At 48.4% G+C, this 22,576-nt stretch overlaps 1 protein-coding gene across 4 annotated transcripts in view; it reads left to right on the plus strand.

The window, feature by feature from the left end:
- The window catches only part of FEZ1 (fasciculation and elongation protein zeta 1), an 81,286-nt gene extending 58,975 nt beyond the window's left edge, over positions 1 to 22,311 (plus strand). The window contains exons 5-10 of one of the 4 annotated variants that reach the window (XM_040326433.1): positions 970 to 1,135; positions 4,054 to 4,328; positions 5,936 to 6,016; positions 8,828 to 8,903; positions 12,882 to 12,947; positions 21,691 to 22,311. In XM_040326433.1, the coding sequence (XP_040182367.1) occupies positions 970 to 1,135; positions 4,054 to 4,328; positions 5,936 to 6,016; positions 8,828 to 8,903; positions 12,882 to 12,947; positions 21,691 to 21,713 (687 nt within the window). In that variant the 3' untranslated portion in view covers positions 21,714 to 22,311. Of the gene's footprint in view, positions 1 to 969; positions 1,136 to 4,053; positions 4,329 to 5,935; positions 6,017 to 8,827; positions 8,904 to 12,881; positions 12,948 to 21,331 lie in introns of all 4 variants that reach the window. The other 3 variants (XM_040326434.1, XM_040326435.1, XM_040326436.1) reach the window with 3 other exon arrangements.
- Positions 22,312 to 22,576: the final 265 nt, after the last annotated feature.

Here is a 22,576-nt window from a genome sequence, read left to right on the forward strand (position 1 = left end):
TAATAGGAGTAGAGGGGAAACCTTCCAATGGGGTGCCCGTTTCAGTGACAACAGCCAAAAATGTAACTCTCTGCAATTTGGGGAGAGTTTTTCTTTCTATTATGTGTGGGACAGGAAATAAAGAGAAATCTCCCCAATGAGGACATAGACAGCAGTAAGAAACTACAGACAATCCAATACAGAAAGCAGTAGTGTATTTAGGTTTTGTGCTGCCCTAGGACTAAACGCGTGCACTCCCTAATTTAAATATGACCCACCCCTTCCTGTCAAGGCCACACCCCTTGCTGTTTAAGACCCGCCCTGAAAACTTAAAGTGGGGACACTAGTTCTAAGGGCCTGGGGGGGGGCAATGGAGTCCCTTAATGCCTGGAGGAGCACAATCCCCGCCCCCTGCTTGTGATTGGAGAAATCATAAATCCTGCCTCTTGTGTCCAATCACTGTGCTGTGATTCGTTACAGCACAAGCTGATTTTTGGGAAGGGAGAGTGTCCCTGAATGGTAGTTTGGAAATGTGGTAACCCTACCCCCCCTTTTGAACAGATGGGGCTGGGCCCAGTACAGGAGGGCTGGCTGTACTGCCTCATCAGCGGCCCTGTGCCCGGTGACCATTTCGGTGACCCTTAAAGTTCTACCTTCAGTATGTAATAATAAAACACCCACCTGTTGATAAGGTGAAGATTATTATTGCCGACCTGCATCTTGTAGTCCTCATGTGAATGGACAGTGCTGTCTGCTTGGTAAATAGGCATTGTGATATGTAATGTAATACTTTCATGTGATGTAATACTTTTATGTGATGTAATTCTTTCATGTGATGTAATACTTTTATGTGATGTAATACTTTTATGTGATGTAATACTTTGCTTTGATTCTCTGCATGTAAATAAAGACAGGGCAGGCCAGCTTCACTTTTTTTGTCCAATTTCCTTCCACTTTATTCACCTGTGAATTGTATTGTGTGATTTGAAGGTGATAGAAGAGATCGAGGAGATGATGCAAAACACGCCAGACCCGGAGGAAGAACTCGATGAAGATGACAATGATCTGGAAGAGATTTCCACCCACTCTGACTCCATTCTCTTACAGGAGATGCAGGCCTTGAGCAAGACCTTCAACAATAACTGGACCGCTGAGGGTAAGGCTGGTCCTCCAATCACTTCCTGTCACTCTATACTACAGTATAGGCGGCTATTCCATTTAATATATAGAACAATATGAGCCCAAATAAAGAATTAGGACCATGTTTGTAGACGTGTGCAATTCGTTTTGGTTCTGAAATCGGTTTTTAATTTCCGTACCGCCGCACGCCGATATATGTCGACTGTTTGAAGTGGGAGGTTTCTGTTATGGCAGCAGCTAGCTGTATCCTCCTCTTCAGTCCGGTTTCCGATAATGGTGGTCTCTGCGGTGGATTTGCCGCAAGATCACCTTTGTCGGCGGCGGGAGAGTGGCCCCCCTCCTCCCGCCGCTCACCCGTGCCCTCCGCCGCTTACCAGAGCCATCAGCAGACGATCGGGTCCTCTTGCAGGCTGGGTATTTTTTATTGCATTTTGGTGTAAATGTGAGATTTGAAGTCTTTTTGACCCCCAGATCTCATATTTAAGAGGACCTGTCATGCTTATTGTCTATTACAGGGGATGTTTACATTCTTTGTAATAGGAATAAAAGTGACACTATTTTTTTTTTAAAGAACAGTGTAAATAATAAAACTAAAAGGTAAAATAAATAAGAAAAAAAAATGTAAACGCGCCCTGTCCCGTCGAACTCGCGTGCAGAATCATACGTTAGCAGCACCTGCATATGAAAACGGTGTTCAAACCACACATGCGAGGTATCGCGAGAGAAATAATTCTAGCCCTAGACGTCCTCTGTAAGGCCCCTTTCACATTGGAGCGGTAGCCGCAGTGGCGGTATAGTGCCGCTAAAAATAGCAGCGCTATACCGCCGGGATTGCCGCGGGATTCGGCCGCTAGCGGTGCGGTATTACCCCCCCGCTAGCGGCCGATAAAGGGTTAATACCGCCAGCAATGCACCTCTGCAGAGGCGCATTGCGGTTGGTATTGCCGCGGTTTCCCATTGTTTTAAATGGGAAGGAGCGGTGAAGGAGCGGTATACATGCCGCTCCTCTCACCGCTCCAAAGATGCTGCTGACAGGAGATTTTTTTTCTCTCTCGCCTCCGGCTTTCACATTGAGTAGGCAGTGAAGGAGTTTTTCAGACGGTATAGCAGCGCTATTTTTAGCTCTGTACTGCCTGAAAAACTCCTCAGTGTGAAAGGGGTCTAACTCAAAACATGCAACCTATAGAATTTTTTAAACTGAGATTTTTAAGGGTAAAAGTTTGTCGCCATTCCACAAGCAGGCGCAATTTTGAAGCGTGACATGTTGGGTATCAATTTACTCTGTGTACTATTATCTTTCACAATATAAAAAAAAAAATTGGGCTAACTTTACTGGTGTCTTATTTTTTAATTCAAAAAAGTGATTTCGCAAATACGGTGTGACAAAAAGTATTGCAATGACCGCCATTTTATTCTCTCGGGTGTTAGAAAAAAACAAAACAATATATAATGTTACGTGTTTTTAACTTGTAAACACCGAGTCTGAAAAACAGGCTTGGGGCTGAAGTGGTTAACAGAAAAAGGAATACAAAGGCAAGTAAGGAAGATGCACCCATATATCGCTAAAAAGGGGTGCGCAATGAAATGCAGGCACCCACTACAACAATAAGCTCTCATTGCAATTAAAGTACAAAAATGACAGGCAAAACAAGAAAAACTGCATATTATAGAGAGCCTTCCTGGTACTGGAGACACTCCTTTTAATCCCATTATGAGACGGTATGAATGCAACAACCAATTTCTATTGTTACGCATTTGCAAGAGCTGCAGCATGTACTCAGAGCGCCACCTGGTGGAGGTGAGTCATAAGGACTGGGTGCCTTTCAGACAAAGCACAACAAAGCTCACACACATAGCACTGCCTTCCTTTGTGACATCACTCATCCGATCTTCTTTACATTTATATGTGAATCATATCAATAAGGCTGATTGTTATTCCTGATAAAAAAAAAAGCCTACATTTTGGTTGTTGAGTAATGGAGTTCACGTCTCACCTATTAACCACGTGCTTACTGGGCACATATATCCCCCCTCCTGCCCAGGTGAAATTTCAGCTTCCGGCACTGCGTCGCTTTAACTGACATTTGCGCGGTCGTGCGACGTGGCTCCCAAACAAAATTGGCGTCCTTTTTTTCCCACAAATAGAGCTTTCTTTTGGTGGTATTTGATCACCTCTGCGGTTTTTATTTTTTGCGCTATAAACAAAATTAGAGCCACAATTTTGAAAAAAATTAATATTTTTCACTTTTTGCTATAATAAATATCCCCCAAAAATATATAAAAAAAACTTTTTTTTCCCTCAGCTTAGTCCAATACGTATTCTACATATTTTTCGTAAAAAAAATCGCAATAAGCGTTTATTGATTGGTTTGCGCAAAATTTATAGCGTTTACAAAATAGGAGATAGTTTTATTGCATTTTTATTAATTTTTTTTTTTTTTTACTACTAATGGCGGCGATCAGCGATTGTTTTTGTGACTGCGACATTATGGCGGACACATCGGACAATTTTGACACATTTTTGGGACAATTGTCATTTTCACAGCAAAAAAATCCTATAAAAATGCATTGTTTTCTGTGAAAATGACAATTGCAGTTAGGGAGTTAACCACAAGGGGGCGCTGAAGGGGTTATGTGTGACCTCATATGTTTTTCTAACTGTAGGGGGGCGGGGTTGGACGTGTGACGTCATCGATCGTGCTTCCCTATATTAGGGAACACACGATCAATGAAGCTGCCACTGTGAAGAACGGGGAAGCTGTGTTTACACACACCTCTCCCCGTTCTTCAGCTCCAGGGACCTATCGCGGGACTCCGGCGGCGATCGGTCCACGGGTCTTGGGGTTTGCCTGTGGTAACTGGAGGGCCATATACTGTCATTTTCTTAGTTAACCTCTGTGATGTATAACAGAAAGTGATCTCCTTCATCTTCAGCAGGACTTCAACACATGAGCAGAGAGGAGCTGACCCAACTGCTGGACCGCGTGGAGAGCGCCATCTGCGACTACTCGGAGGATCTGGTGCAGCAGCTGGCTAGACGGGACGAGTTGGAGTTTGAGAAGGAGGTGAAGAATTCCTTCATCACCGCTCTCCTGGAGGTCCAAAACAGGCAGAAGGAACACAGAGAGCTGGTGAAGAAAAGAAGGAAAGAGAAAGGGCTGAGCCTTCAGAGCAACCGCCCTGAGAGACACGGCCAGATGCCCATGAAGGTAGGTGAAGGACTTGCTCCATACTCCAGGTATTTCAGTGTGTCGCACCCAGGGCTTTTTTTTCTCAGAAAGTAGGTGCAGGAACTCTACCCTTCTCCCTTCTGGGCCACTCTTTATCTCCACCGCCTACCCACCCCCAAGCATGTCCCTTGGTTCCACCCCCAAGCATGTCCCTTGGTTCCACCCCCAAGCATGTCCCTTGTTTCCACCCCCAAGCATGTCCCTTGGTTCCACCCCCTACCCACCCTCAAGCATGTCCCTTGGTTCCACCCCCTACCCACCCCCAAGCATTTCCCTTGGTTCCTCACCCCTACCCACCCCCAAGCATGTCCCTTGGTTCCTCCCCCAAGCATGTCCCTTGATTCCACCCCCTACCCACCCCAAGCATGTCCCTTGGTTTCACTCCCCTACCCACCCCCAAGAAGGTCCCTTGGTTCCACTCTCCTACCCACCCCCAAGCATGTCCCTTGGTTCCACTCCACTACCCACCCCCAAGCATGTCCCTTGCTTCCACTCCCCTACCCACCCCCAAGCATGTCCCTTGGTTCCACCCCCCTACCCACCCTCAATCATGTCCCTTGGTTCCACTCCACTACCCACCCCCAAGAATATCCCTTGGTTCCACTCCCCACCCACCCCCCAAGCATGTCCCTTGGTTCCACTCCCCACCCACCCCCCAAGCATGTCCCTTGGTTCCACTCCCCTACCCACCCCCAAGCATGTCCCTTGGTCCCACCCCCTACCCACCCCCAATCATGTCCCTTGGTTCCACTCCCCTACCCACCCCCAAGCATGTCCCTTGGTCCCACCCCCCTACCCACCCCCAATCATGTCCCTTGGTTCCACTCCACTACCCACCCCCAAGAATGTCCCTTGGTTCCACTCCCCTACCCACCCCCAAGCATGTCCCTTGGTTCCACTCCCCACCCACCCCCCAAGCATGTCCCTTGTTTCCACTCCCCTACCCACCCCCAAGAATGTCCATTGGTTCCACTCCCCTACCCACCCCCAAGCATGTCCCTTGGTTCCACTCCCCTACCCACCCCCAAGCATGTCCCTTGTTTCCGCTCCCCTACCCACCCCCAAGAATGTCCCTTGGTTCCACTCCCCTACCCACCCCCAAGAATGTACCTTGGTTCCACTCCCCTACCCACCCCCAAGCATGTCCCTTGGTTCCACTCCCCTACCCACCCCAAGCATGTCCCCTCGTTCCTCCCCCCTACCCACCCCCAAGCATGTCCCTTGCTTTCACTCACCTACCCACCCTCAAGCATGTCCCTTGTTTCCACTCCCCACCCACCCCCAAGAATGTCCCTTGGTTCCACTCCCCTACCCACCCCCAAGCATGTCCCTTGGTTCCACCCCCATACCCACCCCAAGCATGTCCCTCCCAGCAAAAATAGTTCCTCTACCAGCAACAATCCTCACGCAAAAAAAGATCCCGACCAGTGACAATGGACCCTCCAGCACACCCCAGCCCCCATTTGCCATTAAATACATTCAGTGCAGGAGGTGCCGGAACTGCGTTCCCCCGCGTTCCCCCAGAAAAAAAAGCCCTGGTCGCACCTTACTGTGTCCATCCTGACCTGTCCTGTTTTTTTCTGCAGCGTTTCAGCATGGAGGGACTCTCAAACATCCTGCAGACGGGAATCAGGCAAACGTTTGGGAATTCCGGGAACGAGAAGCAGGTGAGTTTGCAGAGGACACTATGATAGGAAAGCGTGTTCTTCTAATGCAAAAATTATCACTATTTCTCCTTTTATTATTTGTAATCCTTATGCTGCTAGCATTAGTAAATAGATAGGAAGGTATATTATATTTACTTGTTGTAAACTTTATTTTTTTACATTTCTTCAGTTACTTCCTGGCAGTGGCAGCATTAATTACTGACAAAACATGAAAAATTTACTGACGGAGCACATTTTTTTACTGCCAACCTAAAAAATTACAGAACTTCTATTGGAAACGAGCACAGTGAATATTTGAACAGTATAAACATGATATGAAAACACTGACAATACCTATAACAAAGTAATTTGCCTGATTATACTTAAAAAGTCAACACATCATTAAATGATCAGCCCCTGATATTTACTGACAGTTGTAAAAAAAAAAAAAATCACAGATTTTTACAAACTGTCAGTAAATTTACTGGTGGTTGGCAACCCTGCTTCCTGGTTTGCAGGCCTAGGCAAATAGGGCCAGATTCTCGTACCTTTGCGGCGGCGCAACGTAACCCGTTTACGTTACACCGCCGCGAGTTTTCAGTGTAAGTGCCTGATCCACAAAGCACTTACCTGTAAACTTGCGGCGGTGTATCGTAAACACGTCTGGCGCAAGCCCGCCCAATTCAAATGGGGCGTGTACCATTTAAATTAGGCGCGCTCCCGCGCCGGACGTACTGCGCATGCTCAGTTTGGAAATTCCCGCCGTGCTTTGCGCGATGTGACGTCATTTTTTAGAACGGCGACGTGCGTAGCGTCCATTCGTATTCCCGGACGTCTTACGCCAAAACAAAAAAAAAATTGAAATTCGACCTGGGAACGACAGCCATACTTTAACATGGCTCGACTAAAGTTAAGCCATGTTAAAGCAGGTGTAAATTTGCGTCGGGAAAAAATTACTAGCGACGACGTAACGAACGCGAAAACCGTCGTGGATCGCCGCAAATGCTCATTAGCATACCCGACGCAGGAAAACGACGCAAACTCCACCCAGCGGCGGCCGAGGTACTGCATCCTAAGATCCGACGGTGTAAGTCAATTACACCTGTCGGATCTAAGGGCTATCTATGCGTAACCTGATTCTATGAATCAGTCGCATAGATACTCTGAGAGATACGACGGCGTATCAGAGATACGCCGTCGTATCTCTTCTGTGAATCTGGGCCATAATGTCATACACCCCAGGAGTCTTCAGAGTCAGAGGAGACTCTTTAATTAGGCAAATTAGGCGGTCGCCTAAGGCCTCGCACTCACAGGGGCCTCGCGGCCGCCTAACTTGCCCAATGCATTACCCCAGTTTCGAGGGACAGAGGACCTTAACGCTGCTGTGCTCAGGCAGTATTATGAGCCCCGACTCAGTTGTGGGGCTACCAGCGACAACCAGTGAATATCGGTGACAACACCCCGTGTGACATCAATGACCCAGTATGCCCTTGATCAATGTCGTCACAAGCGGCGGGTTCACCAGGTGACGTCACCGGGTAGCCCCCGCCCCTTAGTTATTAAAGAGCAGGATCTGGGGGCCGCCTTGTTAAGGGGGGCTTTCAGATTCCGATAAGCCCCCCTGCCCGCAGACCCCCCACAACTACCGGCCAGGGTTGTGGGGAAGAGGCTCTTGTTCTTTAATTATTTTTCCCATCATGGGTGTGAGTGGGGCCCCATGTCAAGTTTTGCCTAAGGCCTCACAAAGCCTAGAGCCGCCTCTGTTCAGAGTGGAGGAGGGGCTTTCTCAGCTAAGCACACCCTCCAGGGTTTCCGGTGGTTAACAGCAGGGCCACCATTCCTACAATACAGGGTAGTCTATGCAAATTCGATTTTATGTTTCCTTTCAAGCCTGTAGCGGTAAATGTAAACATGGTACCCCAACGGGCTCGATGGGCAATTGGGCATGTATTACTTTGTTATTGGTGTCATAAATCACACATACATATATATATACACACATATAGGTAGATTCAGGTACGTTCGCGTAACTTTGCGGCGGCGATGCTTAAGGAATTTAAGCTACGCCGCCGTAAGTTAGCGAGGCAAGTACATGATTCACAATGTACTTGCCTGCTAAGTTACGTCGGCGTAGCCTGAATCGGCGGGCGTAAGGGCGCCTAATTCAAATGTGTTTGAGGGGGGCGTGTTTTATGTTAATGGCGCTTGACCTCAAGTTTTTTGCGAACTGCGCATGCGCCGGGCGCCTACACTTCCCAGTGTGCATTGCGGCTAAGTACGCCCCACGGGCCTATTGATTTCGACGTGGACGTAAACGACGTAAATCCCGATTCGAATTTCGACCCGGGAACGGCGGCCATACTTGACATTACAATTCCAATAGGGCCTAGCTCTAACTTTACGCGGCCTATCTCTTACCTTAACGGCGTAAAAGTACTGCGGCGGCCGGGCGTACGTTCGTGAATCGGCGTATCTCCTCATTTACATATTCTACGCCGACCGCAATGGAAGCGCCACCTAGCGGCCATCCGAAATATTGCAATCTAAGATAGGACGGCGCAAGCCGTCGTATCTTAGATATGTGTAAGCGTATCTCTGTTTGAGCATACACTTAAACATACGTCGGCGTAGATTCTGAGTTAGGTCGGCTTATCTACTGATAAGCCGGCCTAACTCTTACTGAATCTACCTAATGCACACACATATATATATATATATATATATATATATATATAATAGCAGATAATCCATTAATTTAATCTCTTGTTTGGTGACAGGAAAGTACTCAGATCTCTTCCAGGTCTAATATTTCCTCCTCCTATTTTCACGCAGTATTTGAACACCGTCATCCCATACGAGAAGAAAGCCACGCCCCCATCTGTGGAAGACTTGGAGATGCTGACAAACAGTAAGACTGCTACCTTGGCATGCATGGGGTTAAAAAATTGGACAATTGTTCTGGGACTATATTTTTCTTATATCATTTTTTTTTATTTTTTTTTTTAGCCAACAGTTTACAGGTTTTAGCTGACGTTTGCGTGGAACAATACTGCCCCCATGTGACCGCACAGCAGTATTCTCGTTGTTTGGTCCCTGAATTTTGCTTTCAGTGGATTGCATTACGTGAAATCTAATAAAACGATACCTGACCCACTATGAAAGCACGAGATCAAAGGACACGGGGTGGTGCGTCTTATTCTACTGTACTTTAACCACTTCAGCCCCGGAAGAATTTACCCCCTCCCTGACCAGAGCATTTTTTTGCGGTTCGGCGCTGCGTCGCTTTAACTGACAATTGCGCGGTCGTGCAACGTGGCTCCCAAACAAAATTGACGCCCTTTTTTCCCCACAAATAGAGCTTTCTTTTGGTGGTATTTGATCACCTCTGCGGTTTTTATTTTTTGAGCTATAAACAAAAATAGAGCGACAATTAAAAAAAAAAAAATTAAAAAACGTTTTACTTTTTGCCATAATAAATATCCCTCAAAATATAAAATAACAAATTTTTTCCTCAGTTTAGTTCCGATATGTATTCTTCCTTATATTTTTGGTAAAAAAAATCGCAATAAGCGTTTATTGATCGTTTGCTCAAAAGTTATAGCGTTTACAAAATAGGGGATAGTTTTATGCCATTTTTATTATATATATATTTTTTTTATTAGTAATGGTGGCAATTTTAATCGGGACTGCGACATTATGGCGGACACATCGGACACTGTTGACACTATTTTGGGACCATTGGGCCAGATTCACGTAAAATCGCGGCGGCGTAACGTATCGTAGATACGTTACACCGCCGCAAGTTTTCATCGCAAGTGCCTGATTCACCAAGCACTTGCGTGAAAACCTACGCTGGGAGCCTCCGGCGTAAGCCCGCGTAATTCAAAGGGGCGTGTGCCATTTAAATTAGGCGCGCTCCCGCGCCGGACCTACTGCGCATGCTCCGTTTCGAAATTCCCGCCGTGCTTTGCGCGAAGTGACGTCATTTTTTCGAACGGCGACGACGTGCGACGTGGGTAGCGTACTTTCGTATTCCTGGACGTTTTACGCAAGACAAACTTTTTTTTACATTTCGACGCGGGAACGACGGGCAAACTTTAAACAGCACATACGTGTGCTGTGTAAAGTTAGGGCACCTAAAACGACGACTAACTTTGCAACGGGAAACTAGACTAGCAGCGACGTAGCGAACACGAAAAACCGTCGTGGATCGCCGTAACTACTTATTTGCATACCCGACGCTGGTTTACGACGCAAACTCCCCCCAGCGGTGGCCGCGGTATTGCATCTTAAGATCCGACAGTGTAAAACAATTACACCTGTCGGATCTTAGGGCTATCTATGCGTAACTGATTCTATGAATCAGCCGCATAGATAGAAACAGAGATACGACGGAGTATCTCCACTGTGAATCTGGCCCATTGTCACTTATACAGCGATCGGTGCTATAAAAATGCACTGATTACTGTGTAAATGACACTGGCAGGGAGGGGGTTAAACAAACGGGGGCGAGAAAAGGGGGTTAAAGGGGTTGTAGAGGTTTGTGTTTTTTTTTTCTAAATAGGTTATTGTAAGCGAGTGCATTGTTGGTTCACTTACCTTTTCCTTTGATTTCCCTTCTAAATGTTGTTTTTCTTTGTTTTCTTTGTCTGAATTTCTCACTTCCTGTTCCTCCTCAGTAAGCTGTTCTAAATGACTTTCCACCACTCGGATGATGGTGGAAAGCTTACTGAGGAGAAACAGGAAGTGAGAAATTCAAACAAAGAAAAAAAAAACATTTAGAAGGGAAATGGAAGGAAAAGGTAAGTGAACCAACAATGCACAAGCTTAAAGGAACCTATTTAGAAAATAAAAGACGAACCTTTACAACCCCTTTAAGTGTGTCCTAGGGAGTGATTCTAACTGTGGGGGGGATGGGCTACCACTGACATGATATTGATTACTGCTCCTGATGACAGGGAGCAGTAGATCAGTGTCCTGTCACTAGGCAGAACAGGGAGATGCCTTGTTTACATAGGCATCTCCTTGTTCTGCAGCTCTGTGACCTCAAGTCCGCTTGGCCATGGGAACCCATTCCACAAAGCTCTCTACGCACCGTTGTTTTGCTAATCTGAAGACCACACAAAGTTTGGAGGTCTGTAGCTATTAGGGTGACCACATTTCCAAACTACCATTCAGGGACACCCCTCCCTTCCCAAAAATCTGCTTGCGAATCACAGCACAGTGATTGGACACACGAGGCGGGATTTATGATTTCTCCAATCACAAGTAGGGGGCGGGGACTGTGCTCCCCCAGGCATTCCCGGCCCAGACAAGTTCTGTCAGTGAGTAAAGCGGTGATGTGGCGGCCTTTTTTGGGGGCATCAGATTGGCCCGGGGGGGGGGTGGCTGTGTCAGTTTCATTCCAGGACACTGTATTGCCGGACTTACCATTGGGCTTGACTGGGCTAAAGCCCATGGGCCCCTGCCCAATAGGGGGCCCCGGGAGGAGGAAGCAGGAAGAGCCATGCCGCTGCTGATGAAGAGGTATAAGAAGACCCCTTCACCCTCACCCCCCCCGCTCAACAACACCCCCCGCTCGGATCGTTGGTAGCCCCCCCTCTCAACAAATTCGATCAGCATAGATCTCGGCTCCCCCCCCCACCCCGCTCAACAACTTCGATCAGTTTCGATCTCGGTGGCACCCCCCGCGCTCAACAACTTCGATCAGCTTAGATCTCGGCACCACCCCCAATCCCCCCCCCGCTCAACAACTTTGACCCCGCCACCCGCTTCTCGGCTCCAGGGGGCCCCTCAATCAACACTCAAGCCCAGGGGCCCCCACCACCCTAAGTCCTGCCCTGCCTGGAATGAATGTGCCCGGGAACAGACCTGCAAAATGCGGGACTGTCCCGGCAATCCGGGACACGTGGTCACCCTAGTAGCTATTGACTCTGCAGACAGTTGGCGACTTCTGCGCACTGTGAGCTTCAGCAATGCGCTGACCCCACTCTGTCATTTTACAGGGCCCACCACTTGGTGGCTGACGTTCCCAGTTGTTTCCACATTGTTCTAACACCACTGAGGCCTCGTACACACGACCGAACATGTTTGCTGAAACTGGTCCGCGGACCAGTTTCCGCGGACATTTTCGGTGGTCTGTACGGCCGACCGGACCGGATTCCTGGCCGAGCGGACAGGTTTCCAGCGGACAAATGTTTCTTAGCATGCTAAGAAACATGTCCGCTGGAAGCCTGTCTGTCGGACATGTTCGGTCGTCTGTACGACTCACCGGACATGTCCGCTCGGCCGAAAGCCCTCGCATGCGTCAAAGTGATTCGACGCATGCGTGAAAGCATTGACCTGCCACAGCGCGGCCACGTCACCGCGTATCCTGTCCGTGGGGAATTTGGTCTGATGGCTGTACACACCATCAGACCAAATTCCCTGTGGACAGGATACGCGGTGACGTGGCCGCGCTGTGGCAGGTCAATGCTTCCACGCATGCGTCGAATCACTTTGACGCATGCGAGGGCTTTCCCAGCGGACATGTCCGATAAAAACGGTCCGGGAACTGTTTTCATCGGACAGGTCCCGTCGTGTGTACGAGGCCTTACAGTTGACTGTAGAATTTTTTGCAGCAAGGAAATTTCACAGAACCAGGGTTGAATCCACTGAGCTCCTGAGAGCGACTTGTTCGTTCACAAATGTTGGTAGCAGCCGTCTCCATGCCTAGGTGTGCGATTTTATACACTTGTGGCCATGGAGGTGATTGGAACATCTGAATCCAATGGGGTGTCCCAATACTTTTGGCAATATACTGTATGTTCTTCATCTGTTTGCCTGATCTTCAGATTTTTTTTATAATGATTATGCAATAATAACAGTGTGTGTGTTTTCTCTGCAGTATTGTTTGCAATGAAAGAAGACAGTGAAAAGGTTCCCATGTTATTAACGGACTACATTTTAAAGGGTAAATCACTTCTGTCTAATCCTCATTCTGAATAGCTTGGCTTGATGTGCATGACTTACCCCCCCCCCTTATATCATCACTCACCTCACACCTATTGAGCCGTATTTACCAAAGCGTCTGAATTTAAAAACGGACTGTATTGTCCTTTAGAATTTTTTTTTTTTTAATGAAAGAAGAAATGTGGTCAGAGGCAGTTTTTTTTAAAATTCCATATACAGTGGAACCTCGGTTTAAGAGTAACTTGGTTTGAGAGCATTTTGATTTGCGAACCAATTTTTTTTTTAAATTTTAACCTCGCAAGACGAGCAAACTTCAAGCTAAATAGGCCTGCAGTACCTAATTTGGCCTGAGGTACGGGGGCGCAGAAGCCGAGAAAAAACAAACATTGGCCTGCAGTACCTAATTTGGCCTGAGGTACGGGGGCGCAGGAGCCGAGAAAAACCAAACATTGGCCTGCAGTACCTAATTTGGCCTGAGGTACGGGGGGCGCAGGAGCCGAGAAAAACCAAACATTGGCCTGCAGTACCTCATTTGGCCTGAGGTTCGGGGGGCGCAGGAGCCGAGAAAAACCAAACATTGGCCTGCAGCACCTCATTTGGCCTGAGGTACGGGGGCGCAGGAGCCGAGAAAAACCAAACATTGGCCTGCAGTACCTAATTTGGCCTGAGGTACGGGGGCGCAGGAGCCAAGAAAAACCAAACATTGGCCTGCAGTACCTCATTTGGCCTGAGGTTCGGGGGGCGCAGGAGCCGAGAAAAACCAAACATTGGCCTGCAGTACCTCATTTGGCCTGAGGTACGGGGGCGCAGGAGCCGAGAAAAACCAAACATTGGCCTGCAGTACCTAATTTGGCCTGAGGTACGGGGGCGCAGGAGCCAAGAAAAACCAAACATTGGCCTGCAGTACCTCATTTGGCCTGAGGTTCGGGGGGCGCAGGAGCCGAGAAAAACCAAACATTGGCCTGCAGTACCTCATTTGGCCTGATATCCCACAAAAATATATAAAAAAAACTTTTTTTTTTTCCTCAGTTTAGGCCGATACGTATTCTTCTACCTATTTTTGGTAAAAAAAAATCGCAATAAGCGTTTATCGATTTGTTTGCGAAAAACGTATAGTGTTTACAAAAATAGGGGATAGTTTTATTGCATTTTTTTTAATAATTTTTTTTTTACTACTAATGGCGGCGATCAGCGATTTTTTTCGTGACCGCAACATTATGGCGGACACTTCGGACAATTTTGACACATTTTTGGGACAATTGTCATTTTCACAGCAAAAAATGCTATAAAAATGCAATGTTTACTGTGAAAATGACAATTGCAGTTTGGGAGTTAACCACTAGGGGGCGCTGAAGTGGTTAAGTGTGACCTCATATGTGTTTCTAACTGTAGGGGGGGCGGGGCTGGACGTGTGACATCATTGATCGTGTTTCCCTATATCAGGGAACAGAAGATCAATGACGGCGCCACAGTGAAGCACGGGGAAGGTGTGTTTACACACAGCTCTCTTCGTTCTTCAGCTCCGGGGACCGATCGCGGGACTCCGGTCACAGAGCTTTGGACCGTGTAGCGGGCGCGCGCCCGCGACCCACGGCTGGGCACTTAAAAAGAACGTACAGGTACATGCTTGTGCTCAGCTGTGCCATTCTGCCGACGTATATGTGCAGGAGGCGGTCCTTAAGTGGTTAAAGGGGTTGTAAAGGTAAGAAAAATTGTTCTCTAAATAGCTTCCTTTACCTTAGTGCAGTCCTCCTTCACTTACCTCATCCTTCCATTTTGCTTTTAAATGTCTTTATTTCTTCTGAGAAATCCTCACTTCCTGTTCTTCTGTCTGTAACTCCACACCGCAATGCAAGGCTTTCTCCCTGGTGTGGAGAAAGCCTCTTGAGGGGGCGAGCAGGAGTGTCAGGACACTCTCTACTTTGCAGATAGAGAAAGGAGCTGTGTGTTAGTGGGTGTCCTGACACTCCTGCTCGCCCCCTCAAGAGGCTTTCTTCACACCAGGGAGAAAGCCTTGCATTACTGTGTGGAGTTACAGACAGAAGAACAGGAAGTGAGGATTTCTCAGAAGAAATAAGGGCATTTAAAAACAAAATGGAAGGATGAGGTAAGTGAAGGAGGACTGCGCTAAGGTAAAGGAAGCAATTTAGGAAAAAGATTTACCTTTACAACCCCTTTAAGCCCCGGACCAGTTTGCTGGTCAATGACCGGGCCATTTTTTGCGATTCTGCACTGCGTTGCTTTAGCCTCTGCGGTTTTTATTTTTTGCGCTATAAACAAAAAAATGCAGCCCTGAACCTCTTCTTCTTGGTCCCCCACCGGTGCTTCTGTTTTTTCCCCTCCAGCGAGTGTCCCCATAGATAGCAGCTTGTGCAGGCTCATTCCCGAGCCTCGCTGTCTGTGTCTATAGACATAGACAGCAGGGCTCGGCCCCTCCCTCCCTTGTCTTTGATTGACAGCGGTGGGAGCCAATGGCTCCTGCTGTCCCAGCAAAGCCTGTGAGACCCGGAAGTGAGGAGAGAGAAGAGCGGCAGACAGGAACAGCGCTGGATCAAATGAGGACTCAGGTAAAGAGAAGGGTGGGGGGGGGGGGGGGATACTGATACCTTTTTTTACATCTGTCCCTGAAATGTCCCTTACTGACATCCTGTTGGTCTAAAAATCCCAAGATTATATCTGCCCCGGCTCTCCAGTACCTTCTCAGTGTGTGTATGTGTATTCTGTGTGTATGTATACTGTGTGCGTGCGTGTGTGTGTCTATTGTGTGTATACTGTGTATGTATACTGTATGTGTGTGTATACTGTGTATGTATACTGTATGTGTGTGTATACTGTGTATGTATACTGTATGTGTGTATACTGTGTATGTATACTGTATGTGTGTATACTGTGTATGTATACTGTGTGTGTGTCTATTGTGTGTATACTGTGTATGTATACTGTATGTGTGTGTGTGTATACTGTGTGGGCCAGATTCTCAAAGGACTTACGACGGCGCAACGCCATTTGCGCCGTCGTAAGTCCTAATCTGGCCCGGCGTATCTATGCGACTGATTCTTAGAATCAGTTACGCATAGGTATCCATTAGATCTGACAGGCATAAGGCTCTTACGCTGTCAGATCTTAAATGCAATTTTTTTTCCCACCGCTAGGTGTCGCATCGTCGTTTTCCCCGTCATCTATGCAAATTAGGTATTTACGCGAGATTCCCGAACGTATGCGCGGTTGACGCAGAGAATTTACGACGTTTCCGTAGCTTTTGCGACGCGTAAAGTTGCCCCTGCTATATGAGGGGCAACCAACGTTAAGTATGGCCGTCGTTCCCGCGTCGAAATTTAAAAAAGTACGTTGTCTGCGTAAGTCGTCCGTGAATGGCGCTGGACGCCATTTACGTTAACGTCGAAACCATGCGACGTCATTTAGCACAATGCAGGTCGGGAAATTTTAGGGACGGCGCATGCGCAGTACGATCGGTGCGGGAACGCGCCTAATTTAAATTATCCACGCCCCCTACCTGGATCATTTGAATTAGGCGGGCTTGCGCCGGAGAATTTACGTTACGCCGCCGCAACTTTACAGGCAAGTGCTTTGTGAATCAAGCACTTGCCCGTAAAACTTGCGGCCGCGTAACGTAAATGACATACGTTACTCCGCCGCTGTTTTACGCCAGTCTACGAGAATCTGGCCCTGTATGTATACTGTGTGCGTGTATATTGTGTGTATACTGTGTATGTATACTGTATATGTATACTGTGTATGTATACTGTATGTGTGTGTATGTATACTGTGTGCGTGTGTGTATATTGTGTGTATACTGTGTGTGTGTACTGTGTATGTATACTGTATGTGTGTGTGTATACTGCGTGTGTGTACTGTGTATGTATACTGTATGTGTGTGTGTATACTGTGTATGTATACTGTGTGTGTGTATACTGTGTGTGTGTGTATGTATACTGTGTGCGTGTGTGTATATTGTGTGTATACTGTGTGTGTATACTGTGTATGTATATTGTATGTGTGTGTGTGTATACTGTGTATGTATACTGTATGTGTGCATGTGTATGTATATTGTGTGTATACTGTGTATGTATATTGTGTGTATACTGTGTATGTATACTGTATGTGTGTGTGTGTGTGTATACTGTGTGGCCCCATAATCTATTGCCCGGGGGCCCCATAATCTCCTATTGCCCGGGGGCCCCATAATCTCCTATTGCCCGGGGGCCCCATAATCTCCTATTGCCTGGGGGCCCCATAATCTCCTATTGCCCGGGGGCCCCATAATCTCCTATTGCCAGGGGGCCCCATGAGTTGTCAGTCCGCCCCTGGGAGGATGCCGAGGGCCTGGGGTATCGCAATGGGGAAAAGAGCACCGGCACAGCAGGGACTAAGTTGATCATTACAATCCTTTCCTCTACCCCTAGGGGTCTCCAAACTACGGTCCTCCAGAGATGTTCAAGAACTACAATTCCCATCATGCCTAGTCACTTGTGTGAGTGTCAGAGTTTTACAATACCTCATGGGACGTGTAGTTCTGCCACAGCTGGAGGGCCGTAGTTTGCAGGCCCACCAATAATCCTGCTTTGTATGTGAGGACGCAGAGGGCCCACCAACAACCTGGGGTATGGCAATGGAGAAAAGAACACCGGCACAGCAAGGACTAAGTCAATCATTACAGTCCTTTCCAAACTATGGTCCTCCAGAGGGGTCTCCAAACTATGGTCCTCCAGAGATGTTCAAGAACTACAATTCCCATCATGCCTAGTCATGTCTGTGAATGTCAGAGTTTTTACAATGCCTCATGGGACGTGTAGTTCCTCAACAGCTGGAGGGCCGTAGTTTTTGAGATCCCTGCAGGCCTAGACCTAAAGTAGAACTCAAAACTTTTTCCTGGTGCCTCCGTGGCGGCATACATGTGATAGTAGCCCCGCCTACTTCCCCCCACAGGACCAGTGCATAGCTATGAAGAGTTACCACCCACACAACAGCCCATTTACTGACTTTCTTATGATAGGATTTGGTGGGCCCTCGGCATCCTCACATACAAGCGGGAATATTGGTCCTGCATTGTACTTGATACAACCGATGCACTTCAGAGAAGAGATTTCTCGGCACCAGTGGCATAGATGGTGGGAGCCTGCTGGTGAGGAATATGGGAAATTTTACAGCTGATTCCTCTACCCAGGGCCGGGACAAGGGGACTGGGGGCAAGAGGGACAGCTGCCCTGGGCGCAATGGTAAATATTACAGCCGATTCCTCTACCCAGGGCCAGGACAAGGGGTGGGCAAGAGGAACCGCTGCCCTGGGTGCAATGGTAAATATTACAGCTGATTTCTCTACCCAGGGCCGGGACAAGGGGTGGGCAGGAGGGAAAGCTGCCTTGGGCGCAATGATAAATATTACAGCTGATTCCTCTACCCAGGGCCGGGACAAGGGGACTGGGGGCAAGAGGGACAGCTGCCCTGGGCGCAATGGTAAATATTACAGCCGATTCCTCTACCCAGGGCCAGGACAAGGGGTGGGCAAGAGGAACCGCTGCCCTGGGTGCAATGGTAAATATTACAGCTGATTTCTCTACCCAGGGCCGGGACAAGGGGTGGGCAGGAGGGAAAGCTGCCTTGGGCGCAATGATAAATATTACAGCTGATTCCTCTACCCAGGGCCGGGACAATGGGGTGGGCAGGAGGAACCGCTGCCCTGGGCGCAATGGTACATTTTACAGCTGATTCCTCTACCCAGGGCCGGGACAAGGGGTGGGCAGGAGGAACCGCTGCCTTGGGCGCAATGGTAAATATTACAGCTGATTCCTCTACCCAGGGCCGGGACAAGGGGTGGGCAAGAGGAACAGCTGCCCTGGGCGCAATGGTAAATATTACAGCTGATTCCTCTACAAAGGGCCAGGACAAGGGGTGGGCAGGAGGGACAGCTGCCCAGGGCGCAATGGTAAATATTACAGCTGGTTCCTCTACCCAGGGCCAGGACAGGGCGGGGGGCAAGAGGGACAGCTGCCCTGGGCGCAATGGTAAATATTACAGCTGATTCCTCTACCCAGCGCCGGGACAAGGGGGTGGGGCAGGAGGGACAGCTGCCCTGGGCGCAATGGTAAATATTTCAGCTGGTTCCTCTACCCAGGGCCGGGACAAGGGGTGGGCAGGAGGGACAGCTGCCCTGGGCGCAATGGTTTGTTGCAGGGTGCTCCCTGTGCCAACTGCTCCTGTTACAGGGCTGATAGGAGTAGTGATATCACTGCTAACACTAATATAAGCGGGGGGGGGGGTAGGTGCAGTTTGGCATCTTTGCCCTGGGCATTGGGTGACCTTGTCCTGGCACTGTGCCTCTACCTACCCCTAAAATTCATGAGCATTTAACCCTTGTTGGGATGGCATGGGGGGGGGGGCTCACTGCCCACTTTTTTTTAACCCCTTGGCGCCGGCTGTGCACAAATATGTGGCCTCTCTGCGCCTGGTTCTTAGCGCCGAGGGGGCCGCATATTTGTGTGATCTGCCCCCAATACACCTGTGCTGCACGCTCCCGTCACAGTTAACCGAAAGCTCCCGATCGCTCCTTGTGATCGTGAGGGTTTTCTCTGACCACATGACAGCCAATCAATGGCGGTCACGTGATCTTAAGCCGTGACCCGCCTCCCTCCGCGTCATTAAAACCCCTTACAGGGCCTGGGGGACGCCGGTGATCTGCCGAGCTGGTTCCAGCTATCGTGGAAGTTCCAGCGCAGGCGCAATCTGATGTGCTGAGATGGTTCCGGCTAACGGGAAAGTTCCTTTCAGGACTGCGCAGGCGCAATCCTTGCCGACCAGAAATCTCCGAACCGCGGCCGGCATCCAGGGCGACGTGGATTTCGAGGTAAGTGGCCAGTCGGCCTCACGTCCTTGCTTCGCTCGCTCGGCCTCCTGGCTCTTTTTTTAACATCCTCCAATCCACGGGGATGTTAAAGAATGAGCCTGGATGCCGGCCGAGGTTCGGAGATTTCCGTCGGCAAGGATTGCGCCTGCGCAGTCCTGAAAGGAACCATCTCGATAGGGAAACCTTAACGACAAGTCACCGGCGCCAAGAGGTTAAGGCCCTATGCGGCTGATTCATAGAATCAGTTACGCATAGATAGCCCTAAGATCCGACAGGTGTAATAGTTTTACACCGTCGGATCTTAGGATGCAGTACCGTGGCCGCCACTGGGGGGAGTTCGCGTCGTAAACCAGCGTCGGGTATGCCAATTAGGAGTTACGGCGATCCACGACGGTTTTTCGCGTTCGCTACGTCGCCGCTAGTCTAGTTTACCCCGTCGCAAAGTTAGTCGTCGTTTTTGGTGCCTTAACTTTACACAGCACACGTATGTGCTGTATAAAGTATGCCCGTCGTTCCCGCGTCGAAATGTAAAAATTCACGTCGTTTGCGTAAGACGTCCGGGGATACGAAAATACGCTACGTGCGTCGCCGTTTCGAAAAAACGACGTCACTTCGCGCAAAGCGCGGCGGGTAATTCAAAAGGGAGCATGCGCAGTAGGTCCGGCGCGGGAGCGCGCCTAATTTAAATGGCACACGCCCCCTTTGAATTACGCCGACGTAGGTTTTCATTGCAAGTGCTTTGTGAATCAGGCACTTGCGATGAAAACTTGCGGCGGTGTAACATATCTACCGTGTTTCCCCGAAAATAAGCCCGGGTCTTATATTAATTTTGGCTACAAAAGACACAGTAGGGCTTATTTTCGGGGTAGGTCTTACCATGTAATGTGCTGTCTTCTCTCCCCCTCTCCCTCCCTGCCTGTCAGGAATCCCCAGTGTGAACCGAGATAAAATGCTTGTAAAATCCTATAATCCACTGTATTACAGTATTATATAATGTACAATGTGTGTGTATCTGTAATATAATTGTGTCAAATACCTTCGTTATAGCGCCGCTCTGCGCTTCTGTGACTCGCCGGAGGTCTCTTCCCCGCAATTATATTACAGAAACACACACCTTGTACATTATATACTCCTGTAATAGAGTGGATTATAGGATTTTACAAGCATTTTAAACTAGGGCTTATTTTCGGGGTAGGGCTTATATTGCAGCCCTCCTGGAAAATAACGCTAGGTCTTATTTTCGGGGTAGGTCTTATTTTCGGGGAAACACGGTACGATACGTTCACGTAGAACTGCGGCGGTGTAACGTATCTACGATACGTTACGCCGCCGCAGTTCTACGTTAATCTGGCCCTAAGTTCTGAACCTTCTTTGTATTTGAATGAGCTGCTTCTGAAAATGTCACATGCCTGGCTGTTGAGGCTGACCCCTCTGGCTTTCGCACCCCCCCCCCCCCATTGCGTAGAAAATGATACTTCTTGCCGGTTCTTCCAACTGAAAATAATCTGTTGTTTTCTCTCTAGTGCTGTGCCCAACCTAACGCGTCCTGTCACCAGCACCAATCAGGGAGAACGTATGTGTTACACCAGGACTGCATGACATAACATTTAAATTTGCATCGAATTAATCCAAAACGACACGCCGGTATTATTACCTATTGCTTTCTCATCGATTTAACCTGCTCAGAGAAACCCCGGAATTTTACCTCCTTCCCCCCCATTTAGATTTTTATGTTGACTTGACCTCTGAATCTTCTAGCAGCACGTCTGCCCTCTGCTGGCCACAGGTAGTAGTACAGGTGTGTTTATAGCAGGCTCCTTCCTTCTTGTTGTCATAACCAAGGTAAAAATGATCTTTTGGGACAATTTTGTGTCATTTGCAGGCAAGCCGTCCCTAACTATGTAAAGTGCTTTGAATGAAGACAAAGTGTTATCATTCCCTTCATTCCTGGAGGAAGAGGAACGGAGCGCCAGATAATACAATCCTATACAGTCCTTCCTGAGCCCAACCAGCCATTGCATTGACCATGGCGGCCTGTTCCTATTCGTCCCTTCGGCTCCAGGTTATCTGTACCGGGTTCATGTTTACGGAATCCAAATTCCAGTTGGTTCGCCATTTTTTTTTTTTTTTTGGGGCGAAGTTCAGTCTCTTGTACCTTGGTGTCGATCTTTTCCTTGTATCCAGTTATTTTGTGGACGTGTCGGGAGAAGATACCGGATTGTATGTCACGTGTGTCGCGCTTTGCCAAACAAGTAGCTTTAATGGAAAGCGTTTCCTTACCTCTGAGTATCACCGGAAGTATTATCATCCGCCCCGCCCCCGCCCCGCCCCCTCCCCCATCACACTCTAATTTATCATTTATGCAGCAATACGGTACCTCAAGACGGACAGACGGGCGAGGTGGCGGCTCCGCCACAAAGGAAGGTCTCTGTACATTGTAGTGTGTTAGAATGTATCTTTGCGATTATAATTACATGATAGTAAAATAAATCTCATGTAGTGACGTTGTTGTGTGTTCTGTTTTATTACCTGTCAGCTGAGCCAACTGGTCACCTCTGATCAGTCAACGTTTCATTTAAGGATCAGTCCTGAGCTCAGGGCCGTCTTTAAGGCGGGGCAAAAGGGAAGCTGCCCTGGGCCTTGTCATTGTTGTGGGGCCCAAAGCAGCTGCCTCATACTTGTCAACTATCCCAGTTTAAATTCCCTTGTCCCTTGAAGATTTAGTCCTGTGCTGTGTCCTGATATCTCAGTGTGAAGTGCTGCTACTA

The sequence above is a fragment of the Rana temporaria genome, chromosome 10 (genome assembly GCF_905171775.1).
Source record: "Rana temporaria chromosome 10, aRanTem1.1, whole genome shotgun sequence".
In the NCBI taxonomy this organism is placed as follows: domain Eukaryota; kingdom Metazoa; phylum Chordata; class Amphibia; order Anura; family Ranidae; genus Rana; species Rana temporaria.